This window comes from Emys orbicularis, chromosome 7 (assembly GCF_028017835.1).
Source record: "Emys orbicularis isolate rEmyOrb1 chromosome 7, rEmyOrb1.hap1, whole genome shotgun sequence".
Lineage (NCBI taxonomy): Eukaryota > Metazoa > Chordata > Testudines > Emydidae > Emys > Emys orbicularis.
Genome location: NC_088689.1, coordinates 89,450,746 through 89,466,173, shown reverse-complemented (window position 1 = coordinate 89,466,173; position 15,428 = coordinate 89,450,746). Strand labels below are relative to the sequence as shown.

Below are 15,428 nucleotides of genomic sequence, written 5' to 3'. Positions count from 1 at the left end.
CTGGCCATCTTTTCTGGTTGTTAGCTATACATGTCATGTTGCTGGATAGGTCACTGGGTTGTCACAAAATCTAGTGTAATATATAGTGAAAAAAGAAGAATGCTTGAAGGGACTACAAATTTAATACTTGTGAAGACAGAAATAAAATTAGCAAGTAGTCATAGGGAACATATTTATGTGTATATATTCTCAAGAGAAAAAGCATGTGCTAATACTGAGAAGCCATGTCAACATGTTATTACTATCGAAGTTAATAATCAATCTCTTGAATTTGTAGTATCCAGCTATGCACACTTTTTAATATTCAAAATTCAATTTATATTTACTGTTGGATTTACTGTAGGTATAAAACACAAAATTGAAACTAAGTTTTATGTTAGTCTTAAAGTGTCAGCAGTTTGAGGAAGCACGTACAATGTTTCTAACTATGCTATATTTAAGTGGTCTTAATGTTCGTTAAAAGCTGTGGCCAAGATTTAAAAAAATGGCTGCCAGAAGTTAGTAAATTATATGTTTGTTAATATGTCCTTTAAAATAATTCAAAAGTATGTAATGTTGGCAAATTTTTAATCCTAGATTTAAAGAATTTATTGTATGTATAGATTTTTTTTCTATATGACTTCAAAAGAGCTTTTTAGGTTGATAAATATGTTAAGAAAGGTAATAACAAAGGAAGACAATTATGTTATGCTATTAATCTGTGCTGTTGCCAGAAAGATGAAAGGGGCAATTATCAGGTGTAAATTTTTAACAGTGAGAGGAATTAACCATTGGAACAATTTACAAGGGTTGTGGTGGATTCTCCATCACTGACAATTTTTAAACTAGATTGAATGTTCTAAAATATGTGCCCTAGGAATTATTTAGCGACTTATCCATAACAGAACAAAGGGGTTCTCAGGAAATTACGGATAGATTTAGCAAAGTAGAAGATCCAAATTAATAAAGATGAAAAAGCACCTCAAAATATTCTTAAGTATTCTACCTTACATAATCACAATTCATCAGTTTCATCAGAGGTAATATACAAAACTCCCCATGGCAAAAGCATGTATACTGAATATTTGTAAGATGGATGTGTGAAAGTAGCTCAAGGTCTATCTAGGTCAGTATGGGAATAAAGTAACACAGATATACCAGAATCCAACACACAAATTTCATCACCTACGTAGAGGGAGACCCTACACTAGAATTCAAAGTGCCTGAAATACAACAAAAAGCATGAAATGATTAATTCCATTAAAATAATTTGAAATAATGGATAGGTAGAACATAAATATTTTTCATGTGTAGAGTTTTCTTAAATAACAAGCAAAAACATATCTCAAAAGACCTGGACACTGAATCACTTGATGCCCACAATAACTGATCAACTAAAGCCTGTTTTTATAAAGGAGATGCACTGGTAGATTTACAAGCAAAATATATTGGGTATCTTTATACCAGGGGTCGGCAACCTTTCAGAAGTGGTGTGCCGAGTCTTCATTTATTCACTCTAATTTAAGGTTTTGCGTGCCGGTAATGCATTTTAACGGTTTTAGAAGGTCTCTTTCTATAAGTGTATATTATATAACTAAACTATTGTATGTAAGGTAAACAAGGTTTTCAAAATGTTTAAGAAGCGTCATTTAAAATTAAATTAAAATGCTGATCTTACGCCACCAGCCTGCTCAGCTCGCTGCCAGCCTGGGGTTCTGTTCACCTAGGCCGGCAGCGGGCTGAGTAGGGCCTGCGGCCGGGACCCCAGACCTGGGGGGGGGGTGTTTCAGGGGTCAGGGCAGAAGGCTGGGGTGTGTGTGTGTGGGGGGGGGGTTCAGGGATCAGAGCAGAGGGCTGGGGTGTGTGGGGGGTGCAGGGCAGAAGGCTGGGGGTGTGGGGGGTGCAGGGCAGAAGGCTGGGTGTGTGGGGGGTTCAAGGGTCAGGTCAGAGGTATGGGGGTGCAGGGCAGAAGGTTGAGTGTGTGTGGGGGTTCAGGGCAGAGGGATGGAGCTGTGGGGGTGCAGGGCAGAAGGCTGGGTGTGTGTTGGGGTGTGGGGGGTTCAGGGCTGAGGGGTGTGGGGGGTGCAGGGCAGAAGGCTGAGTGTGTGTGGGGGGGTCAGGGCAGAGGGCTGGGGTGCTCGGCTCGTGGGGGTGCTCCCAGCCCCCTGCCCTGAGCGGCTCAGGGCAGGGGGCTGGAAGGGATATGCCCTGTTCCACCCCCTTCCCCCAGGCTCCATCCCTACCTCTCTCTGCGTCCTCTACGGAGCTGTGTGCACGCTGCCGCTCTTCCCCCTCCCCCTCGCTAGGGCCATCAGCTGATTGGCGCAGGGAAGGAGAGGACGAGGGGCAGGAAAGCACCAAGCTGGGGGAAGAAGTGGGGGAGGGGGGAAGCTTGGCTGCCGCAGAACCAAGCTTCTGCCTCCTGCCCCCGCAGGGAAGAGCGGTGGGCGGGGGGGCTGAGTGGGGCTAGGGGCCGGGACCGCGTCAGGGAGCTGCATGCCACTCAAAATCGGCTCGCGTGCTGTAGGTTCCTGACCCCTGCTTTATACAATTCATAAGGCATTATAAAAAAAAAATAAAAAAAACTTATAAGATTAAAATTTTCTAAAGTTTTAGAACAAATATGTGCATTATGCATCCAGTTGAAAATGAAAGTACAGACACATATGGCATATGAAAGCACAGAGGTGTCTGAAAAATTAAAAAGGCATAAAAACACACAGCTGTATGGTTTAAACAGGGCTGAAAGTAAACACCTTTTTATGTCCAATGAACATAGCATTATTCTTATTTAGTTAGTTTTGTATATTTTAACCACCAGTGCTGCTTTTCTAAAGGATAATTTGTGAAAATTTCCTGTCATACATTCTCTTATGAAACAAAAGCCAGTTTTCTCCAAGTACTGTTTAAAAGAACAAAATATGTAGTGTGTGCTTTTGAATGTATAATGGCACAGAAAGTAAAGTAACATAACTTATTCATCTATGGGAAAAAAGGAATAAGGAATAAAACCTATATCAATAGTTATTGTGCAAGCTAGATCAGAAAATATTTTTGTTTTTTCTCACGTCTTTTTAATGTTGCAATGTTTTATATGACAACTGCTATTTAATGAATTTTCTCTCTAATTCTAATGTTGCAATACTGCACTAAATTGAAACTATTAAGAAACTACTCATTGTGCATTTTCTTTTGAATTTAGATGATACAGATACTGTACAAATGATGCAGACCAGTTTCACAGTTAAGGTCCTAAACATTTTTCTCAAATTAAGAGCATTTTTATGCTTTCAGTTGTGTTAAACCAAAACCACTCCGTATATATTTAAAATTAAAATCAACAAAAATATTTGCAAAAAGTTTAGCCCAAATTGCAAAACTAGCATAACCAAGTTCTCTTCTGAGTTGGAATGTGAGTGAAAGGGAAAGGGTAATGATTGGTACAGTTAAGGATTAGTTCACTCACCTAATAATTAGTTGCCAGGAAAAGGTTAGAAAGCACTGTTGTATATACTTGGAATCTGATTTAACCACTATTGAGCTGATACAGAAAAATTCATACTTTCCTTGTACTTTATAATTACTTCATTAAAAGTAAGGATGAAAATAGTCATCTTCTCTTTCTCCTTCTTCATGACCATCTTCTGTTTCATGACCATCTTCTGCTTCATCATATTCTTCTGGTGTTAAAAATCTGCGGACAACTGGAGTTCTCAGTTGTGTTGATTGGCTGACACTACCTTTTTGTTCACCATAATAAATAATGCGTATGTGGGGAAAGCAAAAGAATGCATATGTGCTTATTGGAGCTGTAAGCTTATTTTGGTCCATCCGAATATAGGTTAAATGATTGATATTCCTTGGATCAATGGAAGGACACATCAAAGTAATATTTACAACTGTAAAAGAGTGAAAAATATTAGTTTAAACACTGAAAATATTAAGAGAACTCAGATTTCTTTAAAATCCACTTTTTTTCATAGCTAGAAATAGGAATAATACCCACCCATGCAACTGATGCAAAATATTGCTATTATTCCACCTCTTGACTTAAATTAGAGTTCCATATATGGAAAAAACAATAACAGAAATAGCTTTTGATCATGTAGAAGGGGGAAGGTTTGTGGTGTTAAAATGGCCTAGAATAGATTATTTTAATGTAAGGGAAATGTACTAATAGTTGCCTCTTTCTATATAAATGTTTATCAAATGCCTTTACTACAAACAATTTTTAAACAATAAGCTAGACTTGTTAGTTGATTTTTATTAGAGGAAGCTGGAGCAGAGTCTGACAGAGAGCCTGCTCGGAGGTGATAGGAAGATGGCAGAAGTACAAATCTTCTGGAGTGTTTCCTCCATTGATTGTCCAAGATAATTAACAATTCAGAGCATTCCTTGGACAAGCTGTGGAACTAGGGCTACTATTGAGCCCTATGCCCCAACTGTTGGGACCCTCCAAGAAGGGCAGGCCGAGGTAACCTGCATCACAGCAAGGCAGAAACCTCCTTGTGTTAGCAAGACTGAATATAGCCCAGTAGTGCTGGTGTTGAGTTTAGGTTAAAAGTCAGTAAGTCTTTGAGTAATAAGCAGAAAAATTATGCAAAAGTAATGCAAAAGAAAAAATGTTACAGATATAGAAACACCTCTCTCATTTTTATAAAGGACTAATAATAATCAACGTACATTCAATGTCATTGTCTTCAATATACAAATGCTGCAGACTTCTTGGAATATAGAATGCTTGCTTCAGCTTGTTGTGTCCAAGATTGAGTTCTACAAGGTTGGAAAGGTTAAAAACATTATATGGGACTTCCTGCAGGTTGTTGTGTGACATTCTTAGAGCAGTTATTTTTGGAAGTCTATTGAAATAGTTTTCTGGAATGTAAGAAATTAAGTTATTTTCGAGAGAGAGATATATAAGTGAAAATGGGAGATCAGGAGGCATAGTCTGTAATCTGTTGTTACATAGGTTGATCTGCATTAGATTTTTCATATTTGAAAAGTATTTTCCTTTGAGTAGGGAGTCATCAAGATAGTTATTGCAGAGATCAAGCATGGTCACATTTACTAACCCTTGCAGGGCATTTCCAGGTAATCTGGAAATCTCATTGGAACTGAGAAAGAGTCGTTCTAGAGAGCTGGGAAGAGGAAATGGAAATTCATCCAATTTATTGTGTTCTAAGTGAAGTTGCACAAGATTTGAAAGTTTGGCAAAAACACCATGGTCAATCATATGAGATTTAATTTTGTTATGGCTAAGGTTAATTTCTCTCAAGGCAGTGGCATTAACAAAAGATTCTGCAGTCACAGCTTCAATGTAATTATGCTGAAGATAGAGTTGTTGGATGTGGGAAGGAATATGTGGTATCATCTTAAGTTTCCGATGGTCACAATAAATTGATAATGGAAAATTTGGTGGGCAAAAGCATTCTTGAGCACACTTGGCTGGAGTAGGAAAATGAGGAACTACATATTCTACACTGGGATTAAAATGAAAAATAGGTGGGTATTCATCATCTGGCTCTTGGTCATATTCATCCTCAAAATCATAACCTTCATGCTGACAAATGACCATAGCTCCAAATAGAAGAGGGATAATTGATAGTTGACATAGAAACCTCATTTTTTTGTTTTCATGTAGTACCCTGTTGAGAAGAAGAAACAAAATTCATAAATAGATGAAACTATATTTAAATTCAAATATAAGAAAAAAGTGTAACTATTTTTTAAATGAGGAAAAAATAATTATTGCAGGGAACATAAAAATTTAGTTTGTATAATTACCACCAAAAATTATTCTTTCAATTTTGTATTTTCTAAGGCACCTATTAACGTGGCCTTCAAACAAGTGAATTGCAATCTTTCCATATTTTTTTCCCTCTCTGGGGCCCAAATCCTAAAGCCCAGGTCAAGTGTGGTGCTAGAGGGTTCTATACCAACTGGGGGCAGGAAAAAGGGAATTTTCTTTCTCCTCTTTTTCACTCTACAGATTGCACAGACATAGTGTGGGGGGGAAGGCGCTCTGTACCCACTATTGCAGCCTGAGGCTATGTCTACACTACCGCCGGATCGATGCTCCAGAGATCAATGTACTGGGGGTCGATTTAGCAGGTCTAGTGAAGACCCACTAAATCTATGGCAGAGCGTTCTCCGGTCGACCCCAGTATGCCACCCGGAACAAGAAGAGTAAGGTAAGTCGATGGGAGAGTGTCTCCCATCGACGCAGCATGGTGTAGACACCGCAGTAAGTCGACATAAGCTACGTCGACTTAGGTCGACTTACCGCGGTAGTGGCGACATAGCCTGAGAGTTGCACTGGAGTCCATGGGCATTGCATTCCTTTCAAGGTGAAGAGGGGAATTTGCTAATGGAGGCACAGGCCTCAGCCCTAAAATTCTGTTTTAAAGTGATGTGGGTGGAGTTTCTATGGAGTACAGTAAACATCCTGATGTTCTAACTAGTTCCACAGACTGTTGGGTTTCCTATGCTTGTTGGAGTCTGTGGGCAGTTTTTACTCCACAATCTGAATGAGGGAATGGGCATGCAATATAAATAATTAAGAAAATACAATTATGTCTAATACTATTTTGGTAGTTTTTAACTAACTGCTAACTTTTAAAAAGGAAACTTTTCATAGGCTGAGGAATGCTCAAAGATGGTGAAAGAATACATTTAAAACAAATGTACATTTCTTTATGGAATAAGCAGTCAATCTATGCAATTCATTGTGACAGTTTTGAGACAAATATTGGCTAGATTTTAAGACTATATACCTTAATTGCTATGAAAAACATTTACAGCTATATTAGAAGGATACTGCTTCCGAGTATCAACTGACCACCTATCAAGAAGGGATTTCCCCCCCTCACATGTAGCACAGCATAAATTAATTCTAATAATAATATCAAGCTCTTAAATAGCACTTTTCATCCATACATCTCAAAGAGGAACAAAGAGAAGTGACTTGTCCAAAGTGCTAGAGTCAGGAAAAGAACTCAGATCTCCTGAATTCTAGTCCAGTGATCTATCCACTTCACCACACTGCCTCCAATTAGCTATGGTTAAAATATTCAAACTTATCTGATTCCATATATACACATTTAAATAAGTGGCCTGATTCTAGAGGTGCTGAGTAGCCGCACCTTCTGTTGGTAAATGAGGATGCTGGGTACTTGTCAAGACTAGGACTTTAAACAGCTTTCTGGTGACCATCTCACTGCACAATAACTCAAGGTCTTTAGCTGCAATTCTGTACTGCTTCTGGATGAGATACAGAACCTTTTCATATTATTACATGCAGCAAAAGTTCCATAGCATCATTTCCAGGTAACTTGGAATTCTGTATAATGCTGAATCCATCCTGACCCCAGTTGGAGGTTAATGTTGGATGCTACCAGGCATTGTGGTAGCAGACATTTCTTATGCCTTCAGTTGATTCAAACAAATCATGAAAGTTAGAGATGAAAATAGTATTAAATCATCCAGTCTATTTCTGTACAAATTCAGAATGGTTTCCTAAGGCACAGTTCCTGCTCTTCTCTCCAGTCTAGTTGTAAAAGTCCTAAGTTAAGGGTTTTTCACCACTTGGAAAACTATCCCTAAGTCTTATCTGTCAGGATCTCAGGAAGATTTTCCTGGTAGTCTATTTTTTCCTCTGTCAAAGAGCTGGTTGACACAGCTTTTGTAACACTATAAATATATGGGTTATATATTTTCCCTTTGTTTGGGAACTGTCATTAATGAATTGAACTCACAGTATCAAAGAACAAATATTACATATTACTTACATAGTACAATATGCTGGAGTTATTAATACACATTATAATACTGCACTGGAAATACATCTTAAATTGTGAATGAAATGAGTTAATTGCAGAAAAAGTGTGAGTGTAACATTGTCCCTGCAGGCATAATAGTTCTTGACACTGCAAGTAATGAAAAATACTTTATGTACAAGTGGCAGGCAAAAATTGATAGGAGTTTATATTGTCTGCTTTTTGTGACATTTTGAGTTCTATTTTGCTATTACTGTAATGTTTGTATTTAAATGCCCATTTCAAAAAGGAAAAAAAATCCAGTTGTTATTACTGCATTGCACAACTGAGTTTTCTGCCATCCCACAGGTTTAAAACATAGCCAATCTGTAGATTATATCCCAAAAAACTATGCTAAAAGAATGTTCAAGTTGCAAAATTAAGCATTTAAAAGCTTAGTAAGTGCCAGAATTAAGATTGGGTTAATTTGTCCCTTTTGTGCCTATGCATTATGATACAGTCTTTAATTTCATGATCACAAACTGTTTTCCACAAAACCTCTGCCTGACTCAGTGCACAGGATGGGTGATACTCACTGAACGGGTAGCTATTCACTGTTTATTTCTATTCTAATCATTCAACATGTGGCCCCAGGTGTTATTTACTGGATGCCATCCAAACTCTGTACAGAATACAAAATTATTAATTTCCTCGTGGGCTTTTCTATGGTGCTTTCATTGTATCTTAGTTCTTCACAGACATTAATATATCATCACAATGCCCCCGTGAGGTGGTGGTATTATTGCCGTTTTACAAACCAAAATTGTCAAAAATGTCAGCTAATTTTGGATGCCCAATTTAGGAAGCGCCTGGCTTGATTTTTCAGAGTACTTAATATTTTATAACACTTGATATATTCAGAGCAGAACTACTGATGTCAGTTGCAGCTGTGAGTGCTCTTCACTTCTGCAAATCAGACTTCAGATGTTTCACGTTAGCTACCCAAATTTCAAGTAACACATAGTGGTGGCCACCTGTGAAAATTTTGATTTTCATGCCTTGCCTGGTGATGCATAGCTCTGGCACGGGCAGGGAGAAAATACAGTTCTCCAGGGTGGCATTACACTGCCTTTACTACAAAACTATCCTCTCTTTTCCTGCAGTCTCAGCGTCCTTCCAACATCTGCAAAAAATGAGGCGGGATTCTACTGATAAAAGCTTCATTCACACCACAACTCTGATTAATTTCCAGAGCATGGTCTATTCTGTGCACTGAATGAGGTGGTGTTCTGTGGAAAAAATTTTTATGTGATCACATAAATAAAGGCTGCATCATAATACATATGCACAAGGGAGGCAATTGCATGCACAGCCTTATTTCTGGCATCTCATAACTTTTAAGTAGTTGATTTTGAAACATTAATGTTGTAATGTAATTTTTAATGTAATTTCATAATTTTTTGAAGAAACTTAAAAACTGAAAAAACAAAAATTTCATCATATTGACCTTCAACGTGGGTCCTCAGGAAGGTTGGCATCTTTAGATTAACGGTGGAACTGTATACCACTTGAGTAAATTGTAGCAGTAGAAGGCCATTACTGTCTGTGTGGGTCTGCCACTAGTGTGGGAAGGAGACGTACACTTTGCCAACAGCAAATGAATGGGTTAAATTCCGAGTTTTGGAGATGTCTGTGCTCTAGTGGTCACAGACACTCTTGCCCCTGACTCCTTCTGCTGTGATATTCCTACCAGCTCCTGTCCCCTCAGCTCCCCACCCCCAACTGTCCCCTCATGCCTCTGGTTTATTCCTGTCCCATCTTACCAGGCTCCTACCTCTATCTAGTCTCCCTCCTGCTCCTGTCCTTGTTCTCAGCTCCTGCCCAGGGTTCCCCATCTCTTTGCTGTTCTTTCCCTTTCTTGTTCCTATCCACTTGACCAATCTTCTGCCCCCTCCTGATTCTAGCTCCTGCCCTTCTCCCCGCTCTCTGCATTTCTTCCACTCCATCCCCTGTTCCTCACCTCTCTGTGTTCAAATCATGCAGCTTCTTGCTTCCCTATGCTGCCTGGGTTCCAACAGGGATAGGAATGAGAGTAGAGCTCTCATTCCTGTGCTCAGCACCACAGTGGCCCCTGGTGGCTAGGAGGAACAATTAGAGGGAAAGTCTTGCTCTGCCTCCAGCAGCGCAGGGGGTCTGCTCAGGCCATTGGCCATTTATTCCTCCTGAAGAAGATGTGAGAGGATGAAGAATGCTCAGTGCGTATGGAATCTTAAGAAAACTTAGCTGCCAAAGTTTTTACTGCACGTGTGTGAGCTGAGATTCTTCAGAAGTTCATAAATTGTCCAAATTTGGACAGATTTTCACAATGATGGCAAAAGGCAAGTCCCTAGCACCAGGGCAATCCTTTTCCAAATTTCAAGTCTCCCCCACAAAGCATGGAACTGCTATAGCTTCTCAGTGAAATGATTGTAAGAAATGTAACCTGGGAAAAATAACATATTTTCCCTAACCTCATTCTCAGAAACAGCTGAACCTTAAGACCTGAGACAAAAACAAAACAAAACAAAAAGACATCCAAGATGGAAAACTTGCAACATTTTATAAGCAACTGAAAACAAAATCTTAAGGTTAAAACCAGAGTTGGCAATTTCCCAGGAAAAACTAGTTTAGGAAAGGGCACTGGTAAACTGGGTTTAAACTGTGAAACTGGGGAAAATAAAATTATTATTAGAATATACTAATGAAAATAACTGAAATATATTTAGCAATTTGATAATAGTTTTGCAGTATATGTAATATTTATATAATACTGAAAACTGAAATGAGCCATGACATGTATAACTTCCTTGAGAAAGTACCAAACCAAAATGTATACAGACTAGGGCTGTCAAGCAATTAAAAAAATTAATTGCGATTAAAAAAAAATTACGATTAATCGTGGTGTTAAACAATAATAGAATACCATTTATTTAAATATTTTTGGATGTTTTCTATATTTTCAAATATATTGATCTCAATTACAACACAGAGTACAAAGTGTACAGTGCTCACTTTATTTTTGATTACAAATATTTACACTGTAAAAACAAAAAAATAGTATTTTTCAATTCACCTGATAGAAGTACAGTAGTGCGCAGTCTGTTTATCATGAAAGTTGAACTTACAAATATAGAATTATGTACAAAAAAAACTGCATTCAAAAATAAAACAATGTAAAACTTCAGAGCCTACAAGTCCACTCAGTCCTACTTCTTGTTCAGCCAATCGCTCAGACAAACAAGTTTATTCATATTTGCAGGCCGCTTCTTGTTTACAATGTCACCTGAAAGTGAGAACAGGCATTCACATAGCACTGTTGTAGCTGGCGTCACAAGATATTTACATGTCAGATGTTCTAAAGATTCTTATGTCTCTTCATGTTTCAACCACCATTCCAGAGGACATGTGTTCATGCTGATGACGGGTTCTGCTCCATAATGATCCAAAGCAGTGCAGACCAACACATGTTCATTTTCATCATCTGAGTCAGATGCTACCAGCAGAAGGTTGATTTTCTCTTTTTGGTGGTTCGGGTTTTATAGTTTCCACATCGGAGTGTTGCTCTTTTAAGACGCCTGGAAGCATGCTCCACCTCTCGTCCCCCTCAGATTTTGGAAGGTACTTCAGATTTTTAAACCTTGGGTCAAGTGCTGTAGCTATCTTTAGAAATCTCACATTGGTACCTTCTTTGCGTTTTGTCATATCTGAAGTGAAAGTGTTCTTAAAACAAACAACATGTGCTGGGTCATCATCCGAGACAGCTATAACATGAAATATATGGCAGAATGCAGGTAAAATAGAGCAGGAGACATACTATTCTCCCCCAAGGAGTTCAGTCACAAATTTAATTAACACATTATTTTCTGAACGAGCATCATCAGCACAGAAGCATGTCCTCTGGAATGGTGGCTGAAGTATGAAGGGGCATGCAAATGTTTAGCATATCTGGCATGTAAATACCTTGCCATGCCAGATACAAAAGTGTCATGTGAACGCCTGTTCTCGCTTTCAGTAAATAAGAGGTGGGCAGTATTATCTCCCATAAATGTAAACAAACTTGTTTGTCTTAGTGACTGGCTAAACAAGAAGTAGGACTGAATGGACTTGTAGGCTCTGACGTTGTACATTGTTTTGGTTTTGTGTGCAGTTATATAACCAAAAAAAATCTACATTTGTAAGTTGCACTTTCATGATAAAGAGATTGCACTAAGTACCTGTATGAGGTGAGTCGAAAAATACAATTTCATTTGTTTATCATTTTTACAGTGAAAATATTTGTAATAATAATATAAAGTGAGCACTATACACTGTATTCTGTGTTGTAATTTAAATCAATGTATTTAAAAATGTAGAAAAACATCCAAAAATATTTAATAAATTTCAATTGGCATTCTATTGTTTAACAGTGCAATTAAAACTGCGATATTTTTGAGTTAATTGCATGAGCTGCAATTAATCAACAGCCGTAATACAGACATTCCAACGTTCAGTATTATATTACATATATTAGCATGACACCTACTGCAGTTTTACTTTTTATTTGTACAAACCTAAATTAATCTCTAAATCTATTGCCTTATGTAACCACACTTGGAATATGTAACTAAAAAAGTATAATATGGAGTGTGTTAATGATACAGTTTTAAAAATAGAAAATGTCTTGAACTGGAACTAACTAGTTTTTCACAGGGCAGTAGAAGCCATGATTTTGCCCTGGTAAAAACCACCTCTAGTGAATCACATGCCATCCCTGGTTAAAACTGAAAATACCACAATCTGTATGCACCAAACGAATTTAACTGCTCAAAAAACTATAATTAAACATATTTTTATTCCGGTTTACCAGGAGATTTTACTTTTTTGAGGTATAGTCACCTGTAAAGTTTAAAGTTTTTTCCTGTCCTTCTCTACTCCCCGTTGATTAATTAAAATTTTTATAGTGATAAATTATTATCCTGCTGAAATCATCTGAGCAATAATGTAACACAAATAACCACAGGAATAAAAGATTTGTCTAGGCCATATTTTATGGACAGTAAGGAAGGAAGGCAAAGCAGAGAAAAAATAAATAAATTTGGCAGTAAAGAGGCTTTGAGCTACATCAGCAGCTACAAAAACTGTTGATGTCACAAGTCAATATGGGGATTTCCCAGACATAGTTGTTAATAATTATAATTTCTTCAATAATAATTTCAGGGTTTATTCAGTATTATCAGTTAGAGTCTAAAAAAGAATGAAGAACTGATACTTCTAAAAGTTGCAGAAGGCATTAGTTGTTAGTTGTATCTTCAACAGTGAAGTCAGCCAAAGTTCTTGTTGCTCTTCGTATTCCTGGAAGCCTGAAGTTGTGGAGTCAAGAACATTTTTTTGCCTTCTCAAAATTGAGAAAATGTGCTACTATCCAGTTCAAGTCACGTTCTTGCAGGTTAAAAGATTTCAATCTGTGCTCCAGTACTAGAAAATTCTAAGCATTCAAATAATTACTTTAAAGTCTATTATTTTGAGAACCCTATACACTCATGAACATTTGTGCTTGCTTGAACAATAATATTGCAGATATATAGATGAATCAATTGTTGAATAAATTATCAAAATTGAGACAAATCGTAGTTGAAGGGGTATTGAATGGATGCTTGAAAGAGAATTGCCATTCCATTCTAAATATACCTGATGTGTGGTGTTTTTAAAGGCTAACAGGTTTGGGTCTGTTTAGTAGTTAGGTATGTGACCACCTGAAAATACCGGAAGCTCTTGTCTTTCTGCTTCTCTTTGATAGCAGTAATGGGGATAACCAGATTTTTCCAAAGTGAGATTGTCTCGTAGAGGTGGAAAGAATAGTGGTTTAATTAGGCCACAACTTTATTACTTAACTCATCTGGGAACTACCCAGCAATAATTAGTACACTGCAGGTTATGATTGCTTCCCTAATCATTTTGATCCAGTGAAAGGCTGCTCTTCCATCACTGGGACCCCATTGCCCTTCTCTTGTACAAGGGTTAAGGGGCTGTGGAAATGGGGTTGTCTTCTTGCTATAACAGACATTAGGAATCTCAACTCCATTCCCCAGCTTTTTTAGGGGATGCCTTCCCCTAAATCCACTTCCAATTCTGGTTTATCAGGGAACCAGACCATGTACAGAATGAGTATTTGCCTGATGCTTGCTGTATTGTGACAACTTGAACCTTCCCTCCTCACCTACCCCACTGGGTGCCTACGCTGAGATGGGGAAGGCAAAACCCCCCACCCCATCCTAACATATGCAATGGAACATTTCCTTCCCAGTACCAAAAAAGGAAACTAGAGCAGTGCTCACTGCAGACCAAAAAACGTAGTCCTTCTTTGATCCCTGGATGGGATCATTGGTGTGAAAGGGGTCTCAGGCTGGAGGTATATGGTTCATATACCCTCTCCCAGATGTACAGGTTTCAATGGCTTACACTAATCCTGCCAGCTTGCCCACCAGTTCAGATGATATCTTTCTCCCCTCTCAGCCTCTCCCTTTTGGAGTTGGAAGAGGGGACCCTTAAAGTCCCGCTACTCTCTTCCCACCAGTCCAGACAGTCCCCCAGTCTTGAGGTGACAGGTTACATTCATGAGACCTTACTGACAGTGTAGTAGTCACCACCCTGTACCCACCTGCATGCTGTCTTCATTTCCTTCTCCACCCCACTTACTAATGTTAAGGATTCCAATACAATATTTGGTTACATTTAGCGTTTTTTCTTTAGTGCTCCTCTCACCCAAAACAGTTGCTAGCAGTCTTTTTACCTTTTCCTTTTCTGCCTGGTCTTCAGGAGGAGGGAAGTCTAGTTCATTCTCTCTACGCTCACTGCAGCTGCTGGATGGAATAAAGTTAATCCCACATCCCTTTCTCTGTCCTTCCCCAGCTTTTCTCCTGTTATGAGGAGGGCCTCTCACATATCTTCTCTCCTATAGGGTTTAAGTGATTTCTTTGCATGACTCGTATGTTTTCTTCACACAAAAAGCATCCTGCTATGAAGTGCTTCCAGTGTTCATCTGATATTTTACCCAGCTTTACAATGTGCTTTTAAGGCTGAAAACAATTTTCAAAAACAAAATGTTTCAAGAACACTTTTATACATTGTGTAAAAATAGCTAAAATATTTGTATGAAACAGATAAAAGCTGAGAAATAAACAACTGAAGGTATTATTTATGGAAAATGGACAGGTTGAGTATTGGTACAACACAGTGTTAGATTATCTTTTTTTGCTGCTAGTTGATGATTATTTGATTTCTAATTTCATCTAGACAAAGCAGATAATTATAACTGTGATATGAACCAAAAGTGCACCTTAAGAAAGGGACACTTAGTTACTTTATTTTTTGTTTTTTTAGGGTGAATGAGGAAAGTCGTTCTGGATAAATCACCACGATTGTTTTATTGCATTAGATAGTTCTAATGACGCACTTCATTTTGCTTTTAGTTTGATGAGAGAACTACATTACTACCAACCCCAAGCAGTCAAAAAATGAGTCTAACCCCCAAATCATGAGACTGACTTCAAAATAATGAGATTTTTTTTTAAATGTTCTTTTTACTTGCCTTCTAGCTTTTGAGCCTTTAGAGTGCACTTGTTTCATGTTTTCAAGCTTTTCTTTACAACCATGAGGGGTAGACATTTAAAAAAAAAA

At 38.0% G+C, this 15,428-nt stretch overlaps 2 protein-coding genes across 4 annotated transcripts in view; one reads left to right on the top strand and one right to left on the bottom strand.

Moving 5' to 3' along the window:
• CENPP (centromere protein P) overlaps positions 1-15,428 on the top strand; it is a 362,315-nt gene that overhangs the window by 114,773 nt on the left and 232,114 nt on the right. The gene's annotated exons all lie outside the window — the stretch shown is intronic.
• On the bottom strand, positions 3,568-6,279 carry OMD (osteomodulin). The gene is made up of 3 exons (XM_065407525.1): positions 6,263-6,279; positions 4,663-5,624; positions 3,568-3,878 (listed from the first exon to the last, which is right to left on the bottom strand). Exons 1-3 carry the CDS (start codon positions 6,277-6,279, stop codon positions 3,568-3,570), a joined length of 1,290 nt encoding a protein of 429 aa, XP_065263597.1.